The sequence below is a fragment of the Nycticebus coucang genome, chromosome 7, assembly GCF_027406575.1.
Source record: "Nycticebus coucang isolate mNycCou1 chromosome 7, mNycCou1.pri, whole genome shotgun sequence".
Taxonomy (NCBI): domain Eukaryota; kingdom Metazoa; phylum Chordata; class Mammalia; order Primates; family Lorisidae; genus Nycticebus; species Nycticebus coucang.
In genome coordinates this window covers 86584062-86606242 of record NC_069786.1, presented here as the reverse complement: position 1 = coordinate 86606242, position 22181 = coordinate 86584062, and the positions used below count along the sequence as shown (strand labels likewise).

Genomic DNA, 22181 nt, shown 5'->3' with positions numbered 1-22181 from the left:
TGAATTACATTTATAGATATATGTATATTGAACCAGCCTTGAGACCCTGGGATAAATCCCACTTGGTTGTGGTGTATAATTTTTTTGATGTGTTGTTGGATTCTGTTTGTTAGGATCTTATTGAGTATTTTAGCATTAATATTCATTAGTGATATTGGTCTATAATTTTCTTTTCTTGTTGGGTCTTTCCCTGGTTTGGGGATCAAGGTGATGTTGGCTTCATAGAATGTGCTGGGTAGTATTCCTTCTTTTTCTATATTTTGGAAGAGTGCTGGGTAGTATTCCTTCTTTTTCTATATTTTGGAAGCGGTTTAGTTATATAGGTACTAGTTCTTCTTTAAAGGTTTGGTAGAATTCTGATGTAAAGCCATCTGGTCCTGGCTTTTCTTTTTAGGGAGATTTTGTATAGTAGATGCTATTTCAGAACTTGATATAGGCCAGTTCAACATTTCCACTTCATTCTGGCTAAGTCTTGGGAGGTGGCGTAATTCCAGGTATTGGTCGATTTCTTTCAGATTTTCATATTTCTGAGAGAAGTGTTTTTTGTAGTATTCATTAAGGATTTTTTGAATTTCTTAGGGGTCTCTTGTTATTTCATTGTTACCATTTCTGATTGATGAAATTAGAGATTTTACTCCTTGTTTCCTTGTTAGGTTGGCCAAAGGTTTATCTATTTTATTGATCTTTTCCAAAAACCAACTTTTGGATTTATTGATCTGTTGTATAATTCTTTTGTTTTCAATTTCATTTAATTCTGCTCTGATTTTGGTTATTTCTTTTCTTCTGCTGGGTTTGAGGTTGGAGTGCTCTTCCTTCTCCAGTTGCTTGAGATGTCCCATTAAGTTATTAACTTCCTCTCTTTCCATTTTCTTGAGGAAGGCTTGCAGTGCTATAAATTTCCCTGTTAGGTCTGCCTTTACAGTATCCCAGAGGTTCTGGTAATTCGTGTCTTGATTGTTGTTTTGTTCCAAAAATTTGGTGATTTCCTTCTTAATCTTGTCTATAACCCATTTATCCTTCAGCATAAGGTTGTTTAGCTTCCATGTTTTTGTTTGGGTATGCAGGTTCCTGTTGTTATTGAGTTCAACTTTTATTCCATGATGGTCTGAGAAGATGCAAGAAATAATTTATATTTTTTTAAATATGCTGAGGTTAAATTTGTGGCCTAGGATGTGGTCGATTTTGGAGTATGTTCCATGGGCTGATGAGAAGAATCTGTATTCACTTTTGTTGGGATAAAATGTTCTGTAGATGTTTGTTAAGTGCAGATGTTGAATGGTTAAGTTTAAATCTAAAATTTGTTTGCTTAGCTTCTTTTTGGAGGATCTATCCAGCACTGCTAAAGGGGTGTTAAAATCTCCAATTACTATGGAACTGGAGGAAATCAAGTTGCTCATGTCTGTTAGAGTTTCTGTTATTAATTGCGGTGCATTCTTGTTGGGTGCATAAATATTAATAATTGAAATTTCATCATATTGAGTATTACCTTTAACAAATATGAAGTGTCCAGCCTTATCCTTCCTTATTTTGGTTGGTTTAAAGCCTATCACGTATGTGAATAGGATTGCAATGCCTGCTTTTTTCTGCTTTCCATTTTCCTAGAGTATAGATGACCATCCCTTCACCTTGAGTCTATATTTGTCTTTTAATGTAAGATGCAATTCTTGTATGCAACAGATATCTGGCTTGAGTTTTTGTATCCAGTCAGCCAAACTGTGTCTCTTTAGAGGACAATTTAAACCATTCACATTAATTGAGAATATTCTTAAGCCTTTTGAGAGTCTGGTGGACATTTTTAATCCTTTTGCGAGTGTGGAAGTTGGAATTTGATAAGTTTCTGGGTGGGTTTACTTTTGTGGTGAAGGATTACTCTGGTCTTTATGGAGGATAGGTAAGAGAATATCCTAGAGAGCTGGTTTAGTTATGGCAAATGTGTGAATGTCATTGAAGTATTTAATTTCTCCATCATAAATGAAACTCAGTTTACCTGGGTACAGGATCCTGGGTTGAAAGTTATTTAGTTTTAGGAGATTAAAAGTTGATGACCATCCTCTTCTAGCTTGAAAGATTTCAGCACAGAGATCTGCAGTTATTCTAATATTTTTGCCCTTGTAGGTGATGGTTTTCTTTCATCTGGCTGCTTTCAGAATTTTCTCCTTCATATTAACTTTAGTGAAATTGATTATGATGTGTCTGGGGGATGTCTTATTTGGGTTGAGTCGTCCTGGAGTTCTGAAACTATCTTCTATCTGAATTTCAGAATCTCTTGGCATATCTGGAAAGTTCTCCTTCATAATCTCATGGAGAAGAGACTCTGTGCCTTGTGAAGCCACTTTGTCGCTTTTGGGGATCCCTATAAGACGAATATTGGTTTTCTTTGAATTACCCATAGCTCTCTGAGAGAGTGATCTGTTTTTGCCCTCCATTTCTCTTCCTCTTTGAGAGTTTGGGAGCATTCGAAAGCTTTGTCTTCAATGTCAGAAATCCTTTCTTCTGCTTGCTCCATTCTGTTACTGAGGGATTCTACTGTGTTTCTCAGATCTTTGAGGGCTGCAACTTCTTGTCTCAACGTGTCAAAATCTTTGGTCATTTGGTCTTTGAATTCGTTAAATTTTTGAGATATCTTTTGGATTACTGCTTGGAATTCTAATTTGATCTTATTAGGTATCCAGATTCTGAATTTGATTTCTGACATCTCAGCTATTTGTTTGTGCATGGGATCTTGTGCTGTGTCTGCCCCATTTCCTTGGGGGAGTTGATCTACTCTGACTATTCATATTGCCAGAGTTTTTCTGTTGATTTCGCCTCATGATTGTTTTTTACCATTGCCTCTGGCCATCCTCAGAGTTGGGGAGGTGTTTCTCCAAGATTAGACCCCAGCGGGATCACTCTATTGTTGCTGGATCTTTGTAGGGAGTGGCCCTGTGTAGTTCCTCTAGGGCTGCCCCAGACAGGGAGTTCTGGTTGTGGAAGCAGCTCTGGAGTGTGACACACCCAGATCTAGCAACAGGGTGGGAGGTGGTGTGCATGGTTCTGGGAGTGCCTGATGCCCAGTGACTTTGGCACAGAGAGCCCAAGGCTCCCGCAGTCTCTGGCCAAGAGAAGGGCTCTGCACAGAGGCAGGGAGGGCTCTGGAGGGCACGTGCCTACCAGAGTCCCTGACCTGACGAGTGGGCCGGTGTGGAGGCAGGGAGGGTTCAGGAGTGAGGATGCCGGGTTGCATGGCTCCCGGAGTTCCTGGTCAGGGCATGTTGAGGCCGGGTGGGTGCAGGTCGTGGGTTGGAGGTCATGGCATAGCTCTTATGGAGGTCCAGGTGGCACCATGCCCAGGAGTTTGAGGTTGTTATGAGCTGTGACGCCATGGCACTCTACCCAGAGCAACAGCCCGAGGCTCCCGTCTGCCTAAACCAGTCTCATTTTGCCCCTGAGGGTTAAGGCTGTAAGGCAGCTCAGTCCCCGCCTTTAGGCTGCTCAGTCACTAGGTTACTAGCTCCCACCTGATCCTTGCTCTGCGACCCTGAGGATGGAGCTTGGCAGGGCAGTTCTCTTACAATGGCTCCCTGCAGCCCACAGCCGAACAGTATTAGCTCCGTCTGGTTCAGCAGCTCAGTCTGGGGCCCTAGACAATGCCCAAAATTCTCCGCACTCCTGCTCAAGCTCTCCCCTAAGGCAGTTCAACTGAGTGCCAAGTCTAAAAACGCCTAAGCAGTCACAAAGGTAAGGCCTTTCTGGTTTGCAGTCTCACTGCTGCTTGTATTTACGGCTGCCGGCGGGATTAGGTTGATTGGACATACGCAGCCACTTGCTAGTTTTCCACTGATTTTGTCCTCCTCTTGGGGTCCAGAAGTCTCTTGCTGATTCCCTGTATCCTCAAAGAGATGATTATAGGCAGATCACACCAGAGCAGAGATGCCTGGAGTCTTATCTCCCCAGACTCACCATGCCCTGTTGCAGGGAGGCTGTTACTCAGCCACCACCTTGGATTGTCCCTCACACATTTTGTTAAATAGGATTTTCACAATAGAATGTCAGCGTACAGAAGAAATGGGCTTGGTCCTTACTGCACATCACCTCCTCCTCCTGGTGCTTCTCAACTTGAGAAGTCTTCAAAGGCGGAGCCTTGGAGGAAGCAGTAATTGTCACTTGTTTTGCTCTAAGGGTGCCTCCTGTGTGCTGCAGACATCTGTGACCAGTTTATCATTATTCTCCAGTCTGACATGCTGGAGCTGGTTATTGGGCACATCCTCAACAAAAATCCACTTCACAGTGAACTTCCCCTTTGATGTCCTGAGACCAGACTCCAGGACTGGTTGCACAGCCCATGAGGGACTTCATCTCAGCCACCCCACAGAATTGCCTGCTGCCATTGACACTGAAGAGCAAGTAGACCCAAGTATCTTTATAATAAAAGGATTTTTTTCCCTTCTGGATAGATGCCCAGTAATGGGATTGCAGGATCAAACGGGAGGTCTAGGTTGAGTTCTTTAAGGTTTCTCCATGCTTCCTTCCAAAAAGGTTACATTAGTTTGCAGTCCCACCAGCAGTGTAAAAGTGTTCCTTTCTCTCCACATCTGCACCAGCATCTGCAGTTTTGAGATTTTGTGATATAGGCCATTCTCATTGGGTTAGATGATATCTTAGGGTGGTTTTAATTTGCATTTCTCTAATAATTAGAGATGATGAGCATTTTTTCATGTCTTCCTTAGAGAAGGTTCTATTCATCTATTCTTTCTCCCATTGATTTATGGGATTGTTGGTTTTTTTCTTGTGGATTAATTGAAGTTCTGGCAAGATCCCTGTTACTAAGCTTTTGTCTGATTCAAAATATGCAAATATCCTTTCCCATTGAGTAGGTTGTCTATTTGCTTTGGTTGTTGTCTCCTTGGCTATACAGAAGCTTTTCAATTTAATTAAATCCTATTTGTTTATTATTGCTGTTGTTGCTATTGCCATGGCAGTCTTCTTCATAAAATCTTTCCCCAGGCTGATATCTTCCAGTGTTTTTCCTATTTTTTCTTTGAGGATTTTTATTGTTTTATGCCTTAAATTTAATATACGCAGGTCTATAAATGTTATTCACTGTATCAACAGAAGTAAAACCAAAGACTATATGATCCTCTCAATAGATGCAGAAAAAGCATTCAATAAAATCCAGCATCCTTTTCTAATTAGAACACTGAGGAGTATAGGCATAGGTGGAACATTTCTTAAACTGATGGAGCTATCTATGACAAACTCACACCTAATATTTTACTGAATGGAGTAAAACTGAAAGCTTTTCCTCTTAGAACTAGAACCAAAGTTGTCCTCTATCACCATTACTATTCAACATAGTGCTAGAAGTTCTAGCCAATACAATTAGACAAGACAACAAAATAAGGGGCATCCAAATCAGAGCAAAGGAAGTCAAACTTTCCCTCTTTGCTGATGATATGATCTTATACTTACAGAACCCTAAAGACTCAACCACAAGACTCGTGGAAGTCATTAAAATACAGTCATGTTTCAGGATATAAAATCAATGTCCACAAGTCAGTTGCTTTTGTATATGCCAACAACAGCTAAGATGAGAGGTTAATTAAAGACACAACTCCCTTCACCATAGCCCCAAAGAAAATGAAATACTTAGGAATATACCTAACAAAAGAGGTGAAGGACCTCTATAAAGAAAATTATGAAACCTTAAGAAAGGAAATAGCAGAGGACTTTAAAAAATGGAACAACATACCATGCTCATGGTTGGGAAGAATCAACATTGTTAAAATATCAATACTTACCAGAGCAATTTACCGATTCAATGCCATCCCTATTAAAATACAAACATCCTATTATCTTTTTTTCTTTTTTCTTTTATTGTTGGGGGTTCATTGAGGGTATAATAAACCAGGTTACACTGATTTACATTTGTTAGGTGAAGTCCCTCTTGCAAGCATGTCTTGCCCCCAGAACCAACATCCTATTTTTGTTTGTTTGTTTGTTTGCAGTTTCTGGGGGCAAGGGTTTGAACCCTCCACCTCCAGAATATGGGACCGGTGCCTTACTCCTTTGAGCCACAGGCACCGCCCCAACATCCTATTTTCAAGACTTGGAAAAAATGATTCTGCATTTTGTATGGAAATAGAAAAAAACTTGTATAGCTAAGGCAGTTCTTAGTAATAAAAAGAAAGCCAGGGGTATCACCATATCAGATTTTAGGCTGTACTACAAGCCATAGTGGTCAAGACAGCATGCTACTGGCACAAAAATAGAGACATAGACATTTGGAATCAAACAGAAAACCAGGAAATGAAACCAGCAACCTTATAGCCACCTAATCTCTGATAAACTGAACAAGAACGTCCACTGGGGGAAAGACTCCCTATTCAATAAATGGTGCTGGGAGAATTGGATATCCATATGTAAAAGACTGAAACTGGACACCTTTCTCCACTCACAAAAATTGATTCAAGATGGATAAAGGACTTAAATGTAAGTAATTTATCTTTATAGTTTTCTTTCGTGAACTTATTTATTATTTTCAAATTGCCACCCCAATTTATGCTTTTTTCTAATATTCAAGGTTGGGAGAACAAAAATAGAAAGGCGGGGGAAGGGGAAGATGGCCACTGAGAGCAGCTTCCGAGGGAGGTTCCTGTCCAAAAGGAAAGATAATGTCCAGAAACAGCCCAATTAAGCTGAAGACTGGGAGCCCAGCTGAAAGAGAGATGATAACTGCAGGTCACCTCTGCTAAAGGAAGCTGCGACTCCAAGAAACCAAGCTTCAGGTACAAAATTCATCTGGAAGGAGGAGTGTTCATCCCCTCACCCAAGAAAGCTGCGGCTTTTCTTTGTTTTTCTGTCTCCTTTCTTTTTCCTCTTCGTTTGCTCCTGTGGGTTTTCTATAGACAAGCGGTGAACTGTGGACCTCTTGCCTCACCCCACGGGTGAGTGATGTGGGAAGTGGGGACTACTTCCTCAGAGGGACCTTGCTGTGACTCTGAACACTCTTCTGCTAGGCAGAAATATAGAACTAAGATCTTCCTTGCTATTCTGAACTTCCAGTACACCCTTGCCCGCTTACCCAATGAACCAGAAGCCTAACCCCTACTGAGACTGAGGGAGGGTGGAGGTTCTTGAGTGGTGCTCCCCCTCCCTGTCTGCCAGACCAAGTGTTCTCCCAGCAAGAGACTCCGGGGGCCATGCAGAGCCCCCCCCCCCCCACAGGATCTCCATCTGTAGCCGTGCAGCCTCGCACCTGGCGACCCATGGCCTGCCCGGACCTCCGTATGAGGGGTGCCGCAACCCACTACCCGCGACCCGTGACCTGCGCCCACCAGTCCTCCACATGCCCTGACCAGGAACTCTGGGAGGTGCACAACCCTGCATCCTCCCTCTCGTACCCTTCCTGCCTCCACACTGGCCCACTCATCTGGCTAGGGACTCTGGTAGCTGCGTGCCCTCCGGAGCCTTTCTCCTGGCCAGAGACTGCTGGAGCCTTGGGCTCTCTGTGCCAAAGTCACCAGGCACCAGGCACTCCCAGAACTGGGTGTACCACCCCCCGCCCTGTTGCTGGATCTGGGTGTGACACACTTGGGAGCTGCTCCCACAACAAGAACTCCCTGGCTGGTACAGCCCCAGAGGAGCTACACAGGGTCACTTCCTACAAAGATCCACCAACAATAGAGTGATCCCGCTGGGGTCTAATCTTGGAGAAACACCTCCCCAACTCTGAGGATGGCCAGAGGCAATGGTGAAACACAATCATGAGGTGAAATCAATGAAAAAACTCTGGCAATATGAATAATCAGAGTAGATCAACTCCCCCAAGGATCAATGGGGCAGACACAGCACAAGATCCCATGCACAAACAAATAGCTGAGATGTCAGAAATCGAATTCAGAATCTGGATAGCAAATAAGATCAAATTAGAATTCCAAGCAGTAATCCAAAAGATGTCTCAAGAATTCAACGAATTCAAAGACCAAATGACCAAAGATTTTGACACGTTGAGACAAGAAGTTGCGGCCCTCAAAGATCTGAGAAACACAGTAGAATCCCTCAGTAACAGAATGGAACAAGCAGAAGAAAGGATTTCTGACATCAAAGACAAAGCTTTCAAACGCTCCCAAACTCTCAAAGAGGAAGAGAAATGGAGGGCAAATAAATAAAAAAGGATAAGGATGGACACTTCATATTTGTTAAAGGTAATACTCAATATGATGAGATTTCAATTAATATTTATGCACCCAACCAGAATGCACCTCAATTTATAAGAGAAACTCTAACAGACACGAGCAACTTGATTTCCTCCAGTTCCATAGTAGTTGGAGATTTTAACACCCCTTTAGCAGTGCTGGATAGATCCTCCAAAAAGAAGCTAAGCAAAGAAATTTTACATTTGAACTTAACCATTCAACATCTGGATTTAACAGACATCTACAGAACATTTCATCCCAACAAAACTGAATACACATTTTTCTCATCAGGGATGGAGCTGGAACATATTCTTCTTAGCAAAGTATCTCAAGAATGGAAGAAAAAGTATACAATGTACTCAGCCCTACCATGAAGATAATTTATAGCTTTCATATAAGGCTATAACCCAAATATAGCATAAGAATATGGGGAAAGGGCCAAGGGAGGGGGAGCTTAGGGTGGAGGAGGGTAATGGGTGGGGCCACACCTACGGTGCATCTTAGAACGGGTACTGGTGAAACTTACTAAATGCAGAATACAAATGTCTGCATACAATAACTAAGAAAATGCCATGAAGGCTATGTTGAACAGTTTGATGAGAATATTTCAAATTGTATGTGAAACCAGTACATTGTACCCCTTGATTACACTGATGTACACAGCTATGATTTAACAATAATAAAAAAAATAGAAAGGGAAAACCTAGTACCTAGCTTTAAATTTTAATTAAGATAAAACACAAACAAAAAAAGATAAAGAATAATTATAAACAAGTAAAAATGACATGGGTAAAATATGCATAAAAGCTAACTCTGTAATACTATTTGTTTTTGTTTTTTTGAGACAGAATCTCACTTTGTCACCCGCAGGTAGAGTATCATGGCACATATCTCATAGCAACCTCAGAGTCCTGGACTCAAGTTATTCTCTTGCCTCAGCCTCCAGAGTAGCCGGGATTACTGGTGCCCACAACAATGCCCGGCTATTTTCAGAAACAGGGTTCTGCTCTTGCTCAAGCTGGTCTCAAACTTGTGAGCTCAGGCAATCCACCCACTTTGGTCTCCCAGAGCGCTAGGATGTATTTTTAAATAATAAAGTACAGCATAGTTAGTGATGAAGAAAAATTTGAACAGAGAGACCTTAAGTAATTGTTATAAAGGGAGAGGGCTTTCAAATGATTTCACTGTATGATAGAAGTTCTTAGAAGATGATGACGCTTGCTTAACTTTGAAATTTCAAAGTAAAAGGAAGGGTTTGGTGCCTGTAGCTCAGCGGCTAGGGTGCCAGCCACATACACCGGGGCTGGTGGGTTCAAACCCAGCCCAGGCCTGCCAAACAACAATGACAACTACAAAAAAATAAAATAGCTGGGCATTTTGGTGGGCGCCTGTAGTCCCAGCTATTTGGGAGATTGAGGCAAGAGAATTGCTTAAGCCTAGAGTTTGGGGTTGTTGTGAGTTGTGACGCCACAGCACTATACTGAGTGTGACACAGTGAGACTCTCTCTCTCTCAGAAAAGGAGAGCCCTCTGCAATATTCTCCTTATCCATAAATTTGACCTATATCTTAACCAATGTATTTATTCTGTATTTATTCCTGGTGAACTGGAACAAAAAGACAAATGATAAACTGAATGGGGGAAAACGAGACAGGTTTTTCACAATTTTTTCTTTTCCCAAATTTATGGAAAATCACAGATTTGAAGTGTACACTGTTATGCATGCTTTTTTGAATGAAGTTATTTTTATAGAACCTAAGAAATCATTTGCTGCAGCTGCAGAAACTGCCTTACGCCTTTTGATGTTCTCCGTACTGAGATGCGCTTTAGAAACTGATAATTACCCTAATGCTTCCTGATAACTTTGAATTTTTATATCAAATATCTAAAAGGAAATCTGAAAACCTTGTTGTAACTTGCAAAACAGCTACCAATAATCAACATGTATATTGTTCACAGAGAAGGCATCTTTTCTCTTGGGAATATTATCTGCATAATTTGCATTATTCATGCCAATATTTCTATTAATAAACATGTCTACTTAAACATTTTTTAAAAATCTGCTTTTGAGGTCTATTTCTTTTATAAACCAGCAGGTTAAATTTAAGTGTTTCAGATATTTTGGTTACATTACATATATCTAGATCTATTGAAGACAAATTCTGGACATCCACAGAGGGTGCAAAAAAAATGTATACACATTTTAAGAAAGTAAAAACTGTATTAAAATTGTAATATTCAGTATATACTGATAATTTTTTTTTTCTTTGGTTACAGTTCAGGCGGGGCTGGGTTTGAACCTACCACCCTTGGTATATGGGGCCGGCGCCCTACTCACTGAGCCACAGGTGCCACCCGATAATATTTTTTATATTGCTCAAGTCATGTTTGATTTCTGAAATTGTAAAAGATACAACAAACATTATCAGAATAATTTGAGTATTACAATTTTAATGTAGTTTTTTCCTTTCTTAAAATGTGCATAGGGCTTGGAGCCTGTAGCACAGTGGTTATGGTGCCAGCCAATACACCAAGGGTGGTGGGTTCAAACAGCCTGGGCCAGCTAAATAACTATAGCAACAACAACAAAAATAGCTGGGTGTTGTGGCGGGCGCCTGTAGTCCCAGCTACTTGGGAGGCTGAGGCAAGAGAATCTCTTGGGCCCAAGAGTTTGAGGTTGCTGTGAGCTGTGACGCCACAGCACTCTCCCGAGGATGACATAGTGAGATTCTGTCTCAAAAAAAAAAAAAAGGGCATAATTTTTTTAGGTACTGTGTTTATACATATATAGGAGAAGTTCAAACTTTCATTTGCTTCACTTAATATATCTGATCATTATAAAATAATGCAGCGATAGAGGCTCACCTGAATCAGAACTCAGAAATCTGATAAGAGGTTGGAGGCCTTTATGGTCTCTCACTGCTCTTTGGTTGCTTTCGTTTCTCATACATAATACTCGTATACAGTTCATTACATTTACTAGTACACCTTCTATGTCTAAGTTCAAGAGCTCTATCAGATTTGGGATTCCATTCTATGAATAAAACAAGAAAGTAATCACAGTTAAAATTATTTAAGATAAATGCAATCTTTATTTCGAAACACAAGTGTATAATCTTTCTTGGCCTATAAACAAGACTGATATGATAGTCTCTACTGATATAACACTTTAAGTAATAGTTAATACAACTTTGAGCAAATCTTATATTTTAATATTAAAGTAACTATTCAATAAATATATTTAAAAATAGCCTCCTTTACATCAAAATAATTTAAGAGTGCTATTATATTGTAGTATTTAATAAATTCCTAAGAAGCGAAGCAACTGAGTAAGATTAATAGACTATACTGCCCCATTTAGAAATATTTGCCATTGTGGACACTGCACATGCAATTGTTAATTATACTTGTAAAACACTAAATATTATAATATTACTATTATTTTTATTTATTTATTTATTTATTTTTTGCAGAGGCAGAGTCTCACTTTATCGCCCTCGGTAGAGTGCCGTGGCATCACACAGCTCACAGCAACCTCCAACTCCTGGGCTTAGGGGATTATCTTGCCTCAGCCTCCCGAGTAGTTAGGACTATAGGCACCCACCACAATGCGCCTTTGTCGCAGTTTGGCTGGGCTTGAACCTGCCACCCTCGGTATATGGGGCTGGCGCCCTACCCACTGAGTCACAGGCACTGCCCAATATTACTATTATTATTCGAGACAGGGTCTTGCCCTATCATCCAGGCTAGAGTGCAGTGGCATAATCAGAGCTCACTGAAAGCTCAAACTCCTAGGCTCAAATGATCCTCCTGCCTCAGTCTTCTGAAACCAGGGACTACAGGAGGGCACCACCATGCCAAACTAATAAAAAAATAAATTTTGTCCTTGGCTGCCTGGTTTGTGTACAGGGAACATGGCGGCGACGGCGGCCAGGGGCTGGTGGCGCGGGCTTGTGGGCTCTGCGGCGCTGGCCAGGGGAGCTGTGCGACCCTGGGCACTGTTGCTGCCAGTGAGGAGGGAGAGCACCGGGGCGGAAACGCGCCCCACTGTCAGACTGCATAATGATGTGGCCCGCAAGCAGCTCTCAGCTTTTGGAGAATATGTAGCTGAAATCCTGCCCAAGTATGTCCAACAGGTTCAGGTATCCTGCTTCGATGAGTTAGAGATCTGCATCCATCCTGATGGAGTCATCGCAGTGCTGACTTTCCTCAGAGATCACACCAATGCACAATTCAGGTCCTTGGCTGACTTGACAGCAGTGGATATTCCAACTCGGCAGAACCGTTTTGAGATTGTCTACAACTTACTCTCCCTGCGCTTCAACTCACGGATCTGTGTGAAGACCTACACAGATGAGCTGACGCCCATTGAGTCCACTGTCCCTGTGTATAAGGCATCCAACTGGTATGAGAGGGAGATCTGGGACATGTTTGGAGTCTTTTTTGCTAATCATCCTGACCTAAGAAGGATTCTGACAGATTATGGCTTTGAGGGACATCCTTTCCGGAAAGACTTCCCCCTGTCTGGCTATGTTGAGTTACGCTATGATGATGAGGTGAAGCGGGTAGTAGCTGAGCCGGTGGAGCTGGCCCAAGAGTTCAGCAAGTTTGAACTGAACAGCCCCTGGGAGGCTTTCCCTGCCTATCGCCAGCCCCCTGAGAGTCCCAAACTTGAAGCCAGAGACCAGACGCCTGAAGTCAAGAAGCCTGAAGCCAAGTAGCTGCAGGGAAGGCATGTTAGTCCTAGAAAGCGCCTTATCTACAATTGTGTGTCCATGTAAATAAATTCTACTTACACTCACAAAAAAATAAATAAATAAATAAATAAATTTTGTTTTAGAGATGGGGTCTCATTATAGTCTCAAACCCTGGGCTCAACTGATACTTGCACTTGGGCCTCCCAAAATGTTGGGATTTATTTATTTATTTTTGGCTGGGGCTGGGTTTGAACCCACTACCTCCGGTATATGGGGCCAGTGTCCTACTCCTTGAGCCATAGGAACTGCCCGAGATTTATTATTAACATATATTTTTAAAGTGATGATGAAATGGGCTTAAATGATCCTCCTGTCTCAGCATCCTGTGTAGCTGAGATGTACCAACTGTGCTCAGCTCCAAATATTATTTTTATACATAAATAATTTTCTTATTTTAAATAGAGTAAAAATGGCATGTCTCCCTATTAACAGAAACACTACAAAAGTATCAAGGAAGTAAAAACAAAAATGCAAACCCATTTTCAACAAAGCTGGAAGACATCTATAATATTGAACCATAATAAATGTGTATGAGTTGTGGGCGGCACCTGTGGCTCAGTGAGTAGGGCACCAGGCCCATATGCCGAGGGTGGTGGGTTCAAACACAGCCCTGGCCAAACTGCAACAAAAAAATAGCTGGGTGTTGTGGTGGGCGCCTGTAGTCCCATCTACACAGGAGGCTGAGGCAAAAGAATCACTTAAGCCCAAGAGCTGGAGGTTGCTGTGAGCTGTGATGCCATAGCACTCTACTGAGGGTGACAAAGTGAGACTCTGTCTCTTAAAAAAAAAAAATGTGTATGAGTTGCAACAGAGAATGAGAGAAATCTCCCATGGCCACTGACCAAAGGAAATGCTGGCAGAGCATTTTCCAAATTAAGTGGTTCTTCTTTGAGGAGCAGAAAAAGAAACATTTCCTGTCTGGAACACTAGAAATAGAGAAGCAGTATGGCAGCAGGCTCCTTCCTGAACCAGTTTGGTATAAAGTTTTAAAAGTCAGAGAAAAGAAGGATGGCCAAGGAATCAAATTGACATGTATGTTTGGAAGCAATAGGCTACTGGTGAGGTTAAAAGGAAGAGACAGACTCCACATTGCAGAGACGCTGGGATCTCCATTATGAGGCACTATGCACGAGCAGTCATTGTTGGTTAACTAAAAGTAAAGTTAAAAGAACTCAGGCATGCAACCCTGTAGCATATTCTTGCTAACCTAGAACATAGGTCTGGGTCTTTTCCCAGATATACTTCCTGAAAATAGCTGGACCACAAAAAACACACCTAACAGAAAGATGCGTAGTGATCAAAAAGGAACTAGCACCAAATCTATCCAAATACAAGAAAAAGAAAAAAAACTATGACAGATGAAGAATAATACTACATGGTTTGAATGTATTTGTCCAACCAGAGTGTGTTGGTTAGAATTTAAATCCAATGTGGTAGTATTCAGAGATGGCATCTTTAGGAGTTGATTAGGTCATGAGGGTGGAACTCTCATGAATGAGATCAGTGATGTTATAAAAAAGCTGGGGAAGATGCCAACTGGTAGCAACCCTCAGCAGAGGCTCCTGAGCAGAGGAAGAAAAACTAGAGGGAATTGGACTGTATGAAGACAAAGGTGGGAGCTGAGCCAAGAAAGAAGTTTGGCAAGGCAAGCTGTAATTTCAAGGAAGAGCATTCAAGAAAACAAATTTCACGTACAAAGCCAATTGACTAGAGGACGGGAGACCCCTCCTGCATGCAGGAGGCCTGCTACAGGCTATCTGCAAACAGAACAGGAAACAAAAGACCTCTCATTTTACCTCTCTGGCTCTTTCTCCAGGGAGGTCCCACTTATGAACCTAGACACCACCCCGCTAGGCATAAAATTTAACAGAATTTCCCCCCATAAGTCCAAACTCCCAGTCCACCCTTCCCCCTCGCATGGCGGTCTGAAGTTCTGCCCCCTGCAGGGCATAGAGTGTTTGGTCTTTTTCTGAGAGATGTGGGCATATTATGGACCGCCAACCTTCAGGATGGAATCTGTGACTAATAGGGAAGAAAGAAAGTGTGCTCATAGCTGGGAAGAATCAACATTGTTTTTTTTGTTTGTTTTTGTTTTTGTAGAGACAGAGTCTCACTGTACCACCCTCGGGTAGAGTGCTGTGGCATCACACAGCTCACAGCAACCCCCAACTCTTGGGCTTACACGATTCTCTTGCCTCAGCCTCCCGAGCAGCTGGGACTACAGGCGCCCGCCACAATGCCCGGCTATTTTTTGTTGCAGTTTGGCCGGGGCTGGGTTTGAACCCACCACCCTCGGCATATGGGGCCGGGGCCCTACTCACTGAGCCACAGGCGCCGCCCAGAATCAACATTGTTAAAATGTCCATACTACTCAAAGCAATCTACAGATATAATGCAATCCCTATTAAAGCACCATTGTCATACTTTAAAGAACTTGAAAAAGTTATACTTAGTTTTATATGGAATCAGAAAAAACCTCAAATAGCAAATACATTACTCAGAAATAAGAACAAATCAGGAGGTATCACATTACCAGACTTCAGGCTATACTATAAATCTATAGTGATCAAAACAGCATGGTACTAGCACAAAAACAGAGCGGCAGATTTATGGAACAGAATAGAGCACCAAGAGATGAACCCAGCTACTTATCGTCATTTGATCTTCGACAAACCTATTAAAAATATTCAGTGGGGGAAAGACTCCCTATTTAACAAATGGTGCTGGGTGAACTGGCTGGCGAACTGCAGAAGACTGAACCTGGACCCACACCTTTCACCATTAACAAAAATTGATTCTCACCGGATAAAAGATTTAAACTTAAGACATGAAAAAAAAAATAAACTTAAGACATGAAACCATGAAAATACTAGAAGAGGAAGAGAGTGTGGGGAAAACACTTGAAGAAATTGGCCTGGGAGAATATTTTACGAGGAGGACCTCCCAGGGCAAATGAAGCAACACCAAAAGTACATTACTGGGGTCTGATCAAACTGAAAAGCTTTTGCACAGCCAAGAGCACAGTAAGTAAAGCAAACAGACAACCTTCAGAATGGGAGAAGATTTTTGCAGGTTATGCTTCTGACAAAGGTCTGATAACTAGAATCTACAGAGAATTCAAACTAATCAATAAGAAAAGAACAAATAACCCCACTTCTAAGTGAGCAAGAGACTTGAACAGAAATTTCTCAGATGAAGACAGGTGCATGGCCTACAAACACATGAAAAAAAGCTCATCATCGTTAATCATCAGAGAAATGCAAATCAAAACCACTTTGAGATATCATCTAACTCCAGTAAGATTAGCCCACATCACAAAATCCTACAACTACAGATGTTGGCGAAGATGCGGAGGGAAGGGAACGCTTCTGCAGTGCTGGTGGAAATGCAAGCTAATATGACCTTTTTGGAAAGAAGCTTGGAGAACACTCAAGGAACTAAGGAACTAAAAGTAGACCTTCCATTTGATCCTGCAATTCCTCTACTAGGTATATACCCAGATGATCAAAAATTATTTTACAACAGGGTGGCACCTTTGGCCTAATGGGCAGGGCACCAGCCCCATTTACCGAGCGTGGCGGGTTCAAACCCAGCCCCAGCCAAACTGCAACAAAAAAATAGCTGGGCGTTGTGGTGGGTGCCTGGAGTCCCAGCTACTCAGGAGGCTGAGGCAAGAGAATCGCCTAAGCCCAGGAGCTGAAGGTTGCTGTGAGCTGTGATGCCATAGCACTCTACTGAGGGTGATAAAATGAGACTCTGTCTCTACAAAAAATATATATATATATATTTTACAACAAAGATATTTGCACCAGAATGTTTATTGCAACCCAATTCATAATAGCCAAGACATGGAAACAGCCCAAGTGCCATCAACCCATGAATGGATTAACAAATTGTGGTCTATGTATACCATGGAATACTATGCAGCCATAAAAAAGATGGAGACTTCATATCTTTTATGTTTACCTGGATGGAGCTGTAACATATTCTTCTTAGTAAGGTATCTCAAGAATGGGGAAAAAAGTATCCAATGTACTCAATACTACTATGAAATCAATATATAATCACCTACACACTCATACGAATGGCAAAACATAACTATAGTCCAGAATGTAGAAGGGAAGAGGAGAGAGAGGGGAGGGGAGTAGGGTATGGGAGGAAGGAGGGTATTTGGGGAGACCCACCTAATGTGCATGATGCAATGGTACATTTCAAAACTATTAAGAAATGAGTATAATTGTAATGGATGTGTTACTTAGTTCAACGTAAGCATTTCACATTGTATATCAAAGCATTACCCTGAACCACATGAATGCATCAATGTACAAATTTATGATTTAATAAATATAATTTTTAAAAAGGCTGGAAGGAAGTGACGAGGCCCTTTTGCCCTCTGATATCTTCCAGTTGAGGACACAGCAACAAAGCACACCCTTGGAAGCAGAGAGCAGCCCTGACCAGATATCAAGCCTGCTGTGCCTTAATCTTGGACTGTGAGAAATAAATTTCTGTTGTTTATAAATTACCCAGTCTGTGGTATTTTGTTGTAGCAACAGGACCAGATTAAAACAGATACTCATTAGAAAAATGTTGCCACAGGCTCGGCGCCTGTACCTGAAGCAACTAAGGTGCCAGCCACATACACCAGAGCTAGCAGGTTCAAATCCAGCCTGGGCCTGCCAAACAATGACAACTACAACCAAAAAATAGCAGGGTGTTGTGCTGGGTGCCTGTAGTCCTGTAGTCCCAGCTACTTGGGAGGCTGAGGCAAGAGAATCGTTTAAGCCCAGGAGTTTCAGGTTACTGTGAGCTGTGACGCCATAGCACTCTACACAGGGTGACAGCTTGAGGCTCTGTCTCAAAAAAAAAAGAAAAGAAAAAGAACTATTGCCACAAAGTTGATGAAAATTATAACCAGGCCAGGTGTGGTGGCTTACATCCATAATCTCAGCACTTAGGAAGGCTGAGGCAGGACAAATGCTTGAGACCAGGAACCCAAGACCAGTTTGGGCAACATAATAAGAACCTGTCTCTTCAAAAAATTAAAATAATATAATTAGGTGGTAGTCCCAGCTAGCCAAGAGACAGAGGCAAGAGGATTGCCTGAGCCCAGGAGTTTGAAATGACAGTGAACTGTGATCAGGCCACTGCACTCTAGCCTGGACTACAGAGTGACATCCTATCCCTTGGACCCCAAAAATGTTTTAACTAAATGAGGTATCATTACCAATGAAAAAAGTGAATGAACCAATCATCTCTAAAAAAGAGAGAACATAGGAGAGACATTAGAGCTCAGGGTAAATTTTTTGAGACAAAGGTAGAGAAGTGATCAACGGATTCAATAATTCAATGACCACTTTTTAAATGGTCTATATTTAATTTTATGATAGCATTTGACACTAACGCTATCTATTGACCATTTTGTCCTCCTTAAGATACTTTTCCATTCACTGATAGGACAACAGATTCAGGTTTCTTTCTATCCCATTGACTACTCCTTTTTTTTTTGTAGAGACGGAGTCTCACTGTACCACCCTTGGGTAGAGTGCCATGGCGTCACATAGCTCACAGCAACCTCTAACTCTTGGGCTTACGCGATTCTCTTGCCTCAGCCTCCCGAGCAGCTGGGACTACAGGCGCCCGCCACAACGCCCGGCTATTTTTCTGTTGCAGTTTGACCGGGGCTGGCTCCGAACCCGCCACCCTCGGCGTATGGGGCCGGCGCCCTACTCACTGAGCCACAGGCGCCGCCCTGACTACTCCTTCTTAATCTTCTTATTAATTCTTCTAGATATTTCAACTTTTCCACAAATCCTAGTGGCTGAACCATATATTTTAAAACATAATACATAATATGAGTACTTCTCACCATTTCTACCATTGCCACTCCAGTTTAAGACACCATTATCTTTTATCAGAATTACTGCAATAACTTATATAGAATGTAAAATAATGTAAATCTCTTCATAAAACTTCCCAGAGCATACTCAGACTAAGGTATCCAACAAGTGCCTACATGGATGACCTACTATTACCCAGCGGAGTGTCTCCTGTCTCTCTCCCTTCAGCTACCTTGGCTTTCTTGCTGTTTCTTGAATCTGCTAGGCACGTTTCTACTTCATTTATTGTGCACTTATTTCCTTTGTCCCAAATGCCCTTCCCATCAGACATATGAAAAACACTCCCTCATATATTTGTTCCCAAATGCACTTCTTATGTAAAGTATTTTTCATTAGGCTCCCTCTATACCCTTCATTTTTCTCCCAACACCTATTCTCATCTAAAATACTATATCTTCACTGATTTGTTTCATTTTTTTGTCTTATTATCTCCCCAACTTGAATAAAAGCTCCATAGAGGCTGGGATTGTATCTGTCTTGTTCACTGCTGTACCCCCAGCATCTATAATAGTATTTGCCATATAATAAACTCTAAACAAATATTTGTTGTATGAATGGACTGAAGTAATACTACAGAAGAAACAGAGATGTGGATTCAAGAATGCATCCCAATACAAAAAATAAAAAAATAAAAAAGAATGTATATGTTGACAAGGTACACCAAGTCTCAGGAAAAATGGATAACTAATACTGATATGTAAATCCTGGATATCAAAGTTGAAGAAAAAAAGGGAAAGAAAACATCGATCATATAGTAGAAGATTTAAAGAACAATAAAAACCAAAAACAATAAGACAATATTATGCCAGAACTAAAGTTAAAAATGCACCACGTCAATAAATGTAAATCAGCTAAGTCAATGAAAAAGTGAATGACAAAGCAAAAACTAAATATACTGCATACAAGTAACATATTCATCCTAACTCTGGCAATTATTAGAATCTCCGAACATTGTTAGGTCCAAATTAATAAGACTGACCAACTATGGAGATAGGCCTGGCTGTATATATATTTCTAACATTTTCCCAAATGATTGGTAACAAACACAACAAATAGAATGACTCAGAAACGTTAAAAAGGATGAGCAAAGGAGGCCAAGGTGAATGAATCACCTGAGCTTAGGAGTTCAAGACCAGCCTGAGCAAGAACAAGACCCTGTCCCCACAAAACATAAAACAACAAAACCAAATAGCTGGGCATTGTGGCAGGTGCCTGTAGTCCCAGCTACTTGGCAGCTGTGCGCTGTGAGGCTGTGGCACTTCATAGAGGGCAACAAAGTGAAACTCTGTCTCAAAAAAAAAAAGAAGTACATTGTACAATGTTAAAAGATTTACTCCATAATAAAGCAGCATTACCTGAAAACAACTATGAGAAATCTTCATTAGCCAGAAATCTTCATTGTGGCATACACTTAGAATCCCAGCTACTTAGGAGGCTAATATGAGAGGATCACTTGAGCCCAGAAGTTTGACACAGCCTGGGCAACACCGTAAGATCCCATCTCAAAAAGAAAAACAAACAAACTACCTCACTTATAAATATCTATTAAAAGATCTGAAATAAAACATTAGTTGATATAATAAGGAGGATTGTGAGAAAATACAGAATGGCAAAGATTACCTAGTATTCACCAAAAAAATTTTCTTCTAATACTTTCTGGTACACAATTAGACTACATTTCTCAGCCAGAATAGAAATAGCCAGAATGGTAATGATTCTTGTACTTAGTAATATACTTAGTAATATCTTCTTATAAATAGCAAGAACCATCAACATATACTAACATACGAAAAACACTTCCTGGCTCGGCACCCATAGCACAGCGGTTATGGTGTTGGTCACATGCACTGAGGCTGGCAGGTTTGAACCTGGCTTGGGCCAGCTGAACAACAATGACAAATGCAACCAAAAATAGCTGGGCATTGTGATGGGTACCTGTAGTCCCAGCTACTTGGCAGACCGAGGCAAGAAAATCACTTAAGCCCAAGAGTTTGAGGTTGTTGTGAGCTGTGACACAGGGCACTCTACCGAGGGTGACATAATGATAATCTGTCCAAACAAACTAACAAACAAACCAAAAACACTTCCTCATCTACTTCAAGACTATACTCAAATGCTATCCTCTTAGTATTTTTCACCAGGTTTCCCCTCTCTCCCCTTTCCTTGCTTCATTCATCCCTGAAAGTTTTGCCACTCTATAATAACATGAGTCTTTATTTATCTAGCTTCCACGTAAGGAAATTATTCAGTCAAAAATGATGTTCTATGAAAAGGACTCACATATTTAGCAATAATATCCTTGTTTTCGTGCAGAGCAATGTCATATAAAATGACAGCACAGCGAGAGTGTAGTTCTGGTTCCTCAGAGGTTAGTAGGTTGATCAGAGCTGGAATGCCTCCTGCCTCTACCAAAGCATGCACTACACTTGTGTGGGTTGAGATATTACTCAATAAGCCAACTGTTTTGCACTGTAATTTAATTTTAGGAATTTTTAATAGATTGGTTAGGGCAGGAATGGTCCCTGTAATGAAAAGACAAAACAAAAGAAATCATGAATTATTTGTACTATTTGTCATAAATTTATCATGATGATATTTAAGAAATTAATATTTATGAGCATTATAATATAAATAATAAGCAAATAATTCTTGTTCATTAAATTTTTTTCTCTGCTGGACATGCTGCTAATAGCAAATAATTCTATAAAATATTTATAACATTTTCATGGGAAACTACATGAATTAACTTTCTTACTAAAGTATAGACAGCTCTCATTGTCATACATTTGATTATCAGATAGCATGCAAGCATGCACTTTATTTTAGAAACCTTTATCTTTGAAACACTGAATTTTGGCGGTGCCTGTGGCTCAAGGATTAGGGCACCAGTCCCATATGCCAGAGGTGGCGGGTTCAAACCCAGCCCCGGCCAAAAACCAAAAAAAAAACAAAAAACAAAAAACAAAGAAACACTGAATTTTCACGTAAGATAACTGACAGGCCCGGAGTAGTGACTCATGCCTGTAATTTCTGCACTCTGGGAGGATGAGGTGGGTGGATTGCCTAAGCTCACAGGTTCAAGACTAGCCTGAGCCAGAGTGAGACCCTGCCTCTAAAAATAGCCAGGCATTGTGGTTGGTGCCTGTAGTCCCAGCTACTTGGGAGGCTGATGCAAGAGAATTGCTTGAATCCAAGAGTTTGGGGTTGCTGTGAGCTATGATGCCATGGCACTCTACCCAAGGGTGACAAAGTGAGACTCTGTCTCAAAAAAAAAAAAAAAAAAAAGATAATTGACAAATTCTTTAGCTACCACATGGTAGAATTCAATTTTGGTTATTGTATCAACTTTGT

At 41.1% G+C, this 22181-nt stretch overlaps 2 protein-coding genes across 2 annotated transcripts in view; one reads left to right on the top strand and one right to left on the bottom strand.

Annotated features, from left to right (window-relative positions):
- The window catches only part of ANKAR (ankyrin and armadillo repeat containing), a 93313-nt gene that overhangs the window by 35069 nt on the left and 36063 nt on the right, over positions 1 to 22181 (bottom strand). The window contains exons 11-12 of the mRNA XM_053598378.1: positions 21111 to 21352; positions 11039 to 11207 (exon numbers count right to left, since the gene is read on the bottom strand). Of these exons, the coding sequence (XP_053454353.1) occupies positions 11039 to 11207; positions 21111 to 21352 (411 nt within the window). The remainder of the gene's footprint in view (positions 1 to 11038; positions 11208 to 21110; positions 21353 to 22181) is intronic.
- On the top strand, positions 12044 to 12972 carry LOC128590875 (NADH dehydrogenase [ubiquinone] iron-sulfur protein 3, mitochondrial-like). Its single transcript, XM_053598375.1, has one exon. It carries the CDS (start codon positions 12088 to 12090, stop codon positions 12892 to 12894), a length of 807 nt encoding a protein of 268 aa, XP_053454350.1. The 5' UTR covers positions 12044 to 12087; the 3' UTR covers positions 12895 to 12972.

What these genes read in the sequence shown, in the direction of transcription:
- LOC128590875 (XM_053598375.1), top strand. Translation starts at nt 12,088, where the DNA reads ATGGCGGCGACGGCGGCCAGGGGCTGGTGGCGCGGGCTTGTGGGCTCT.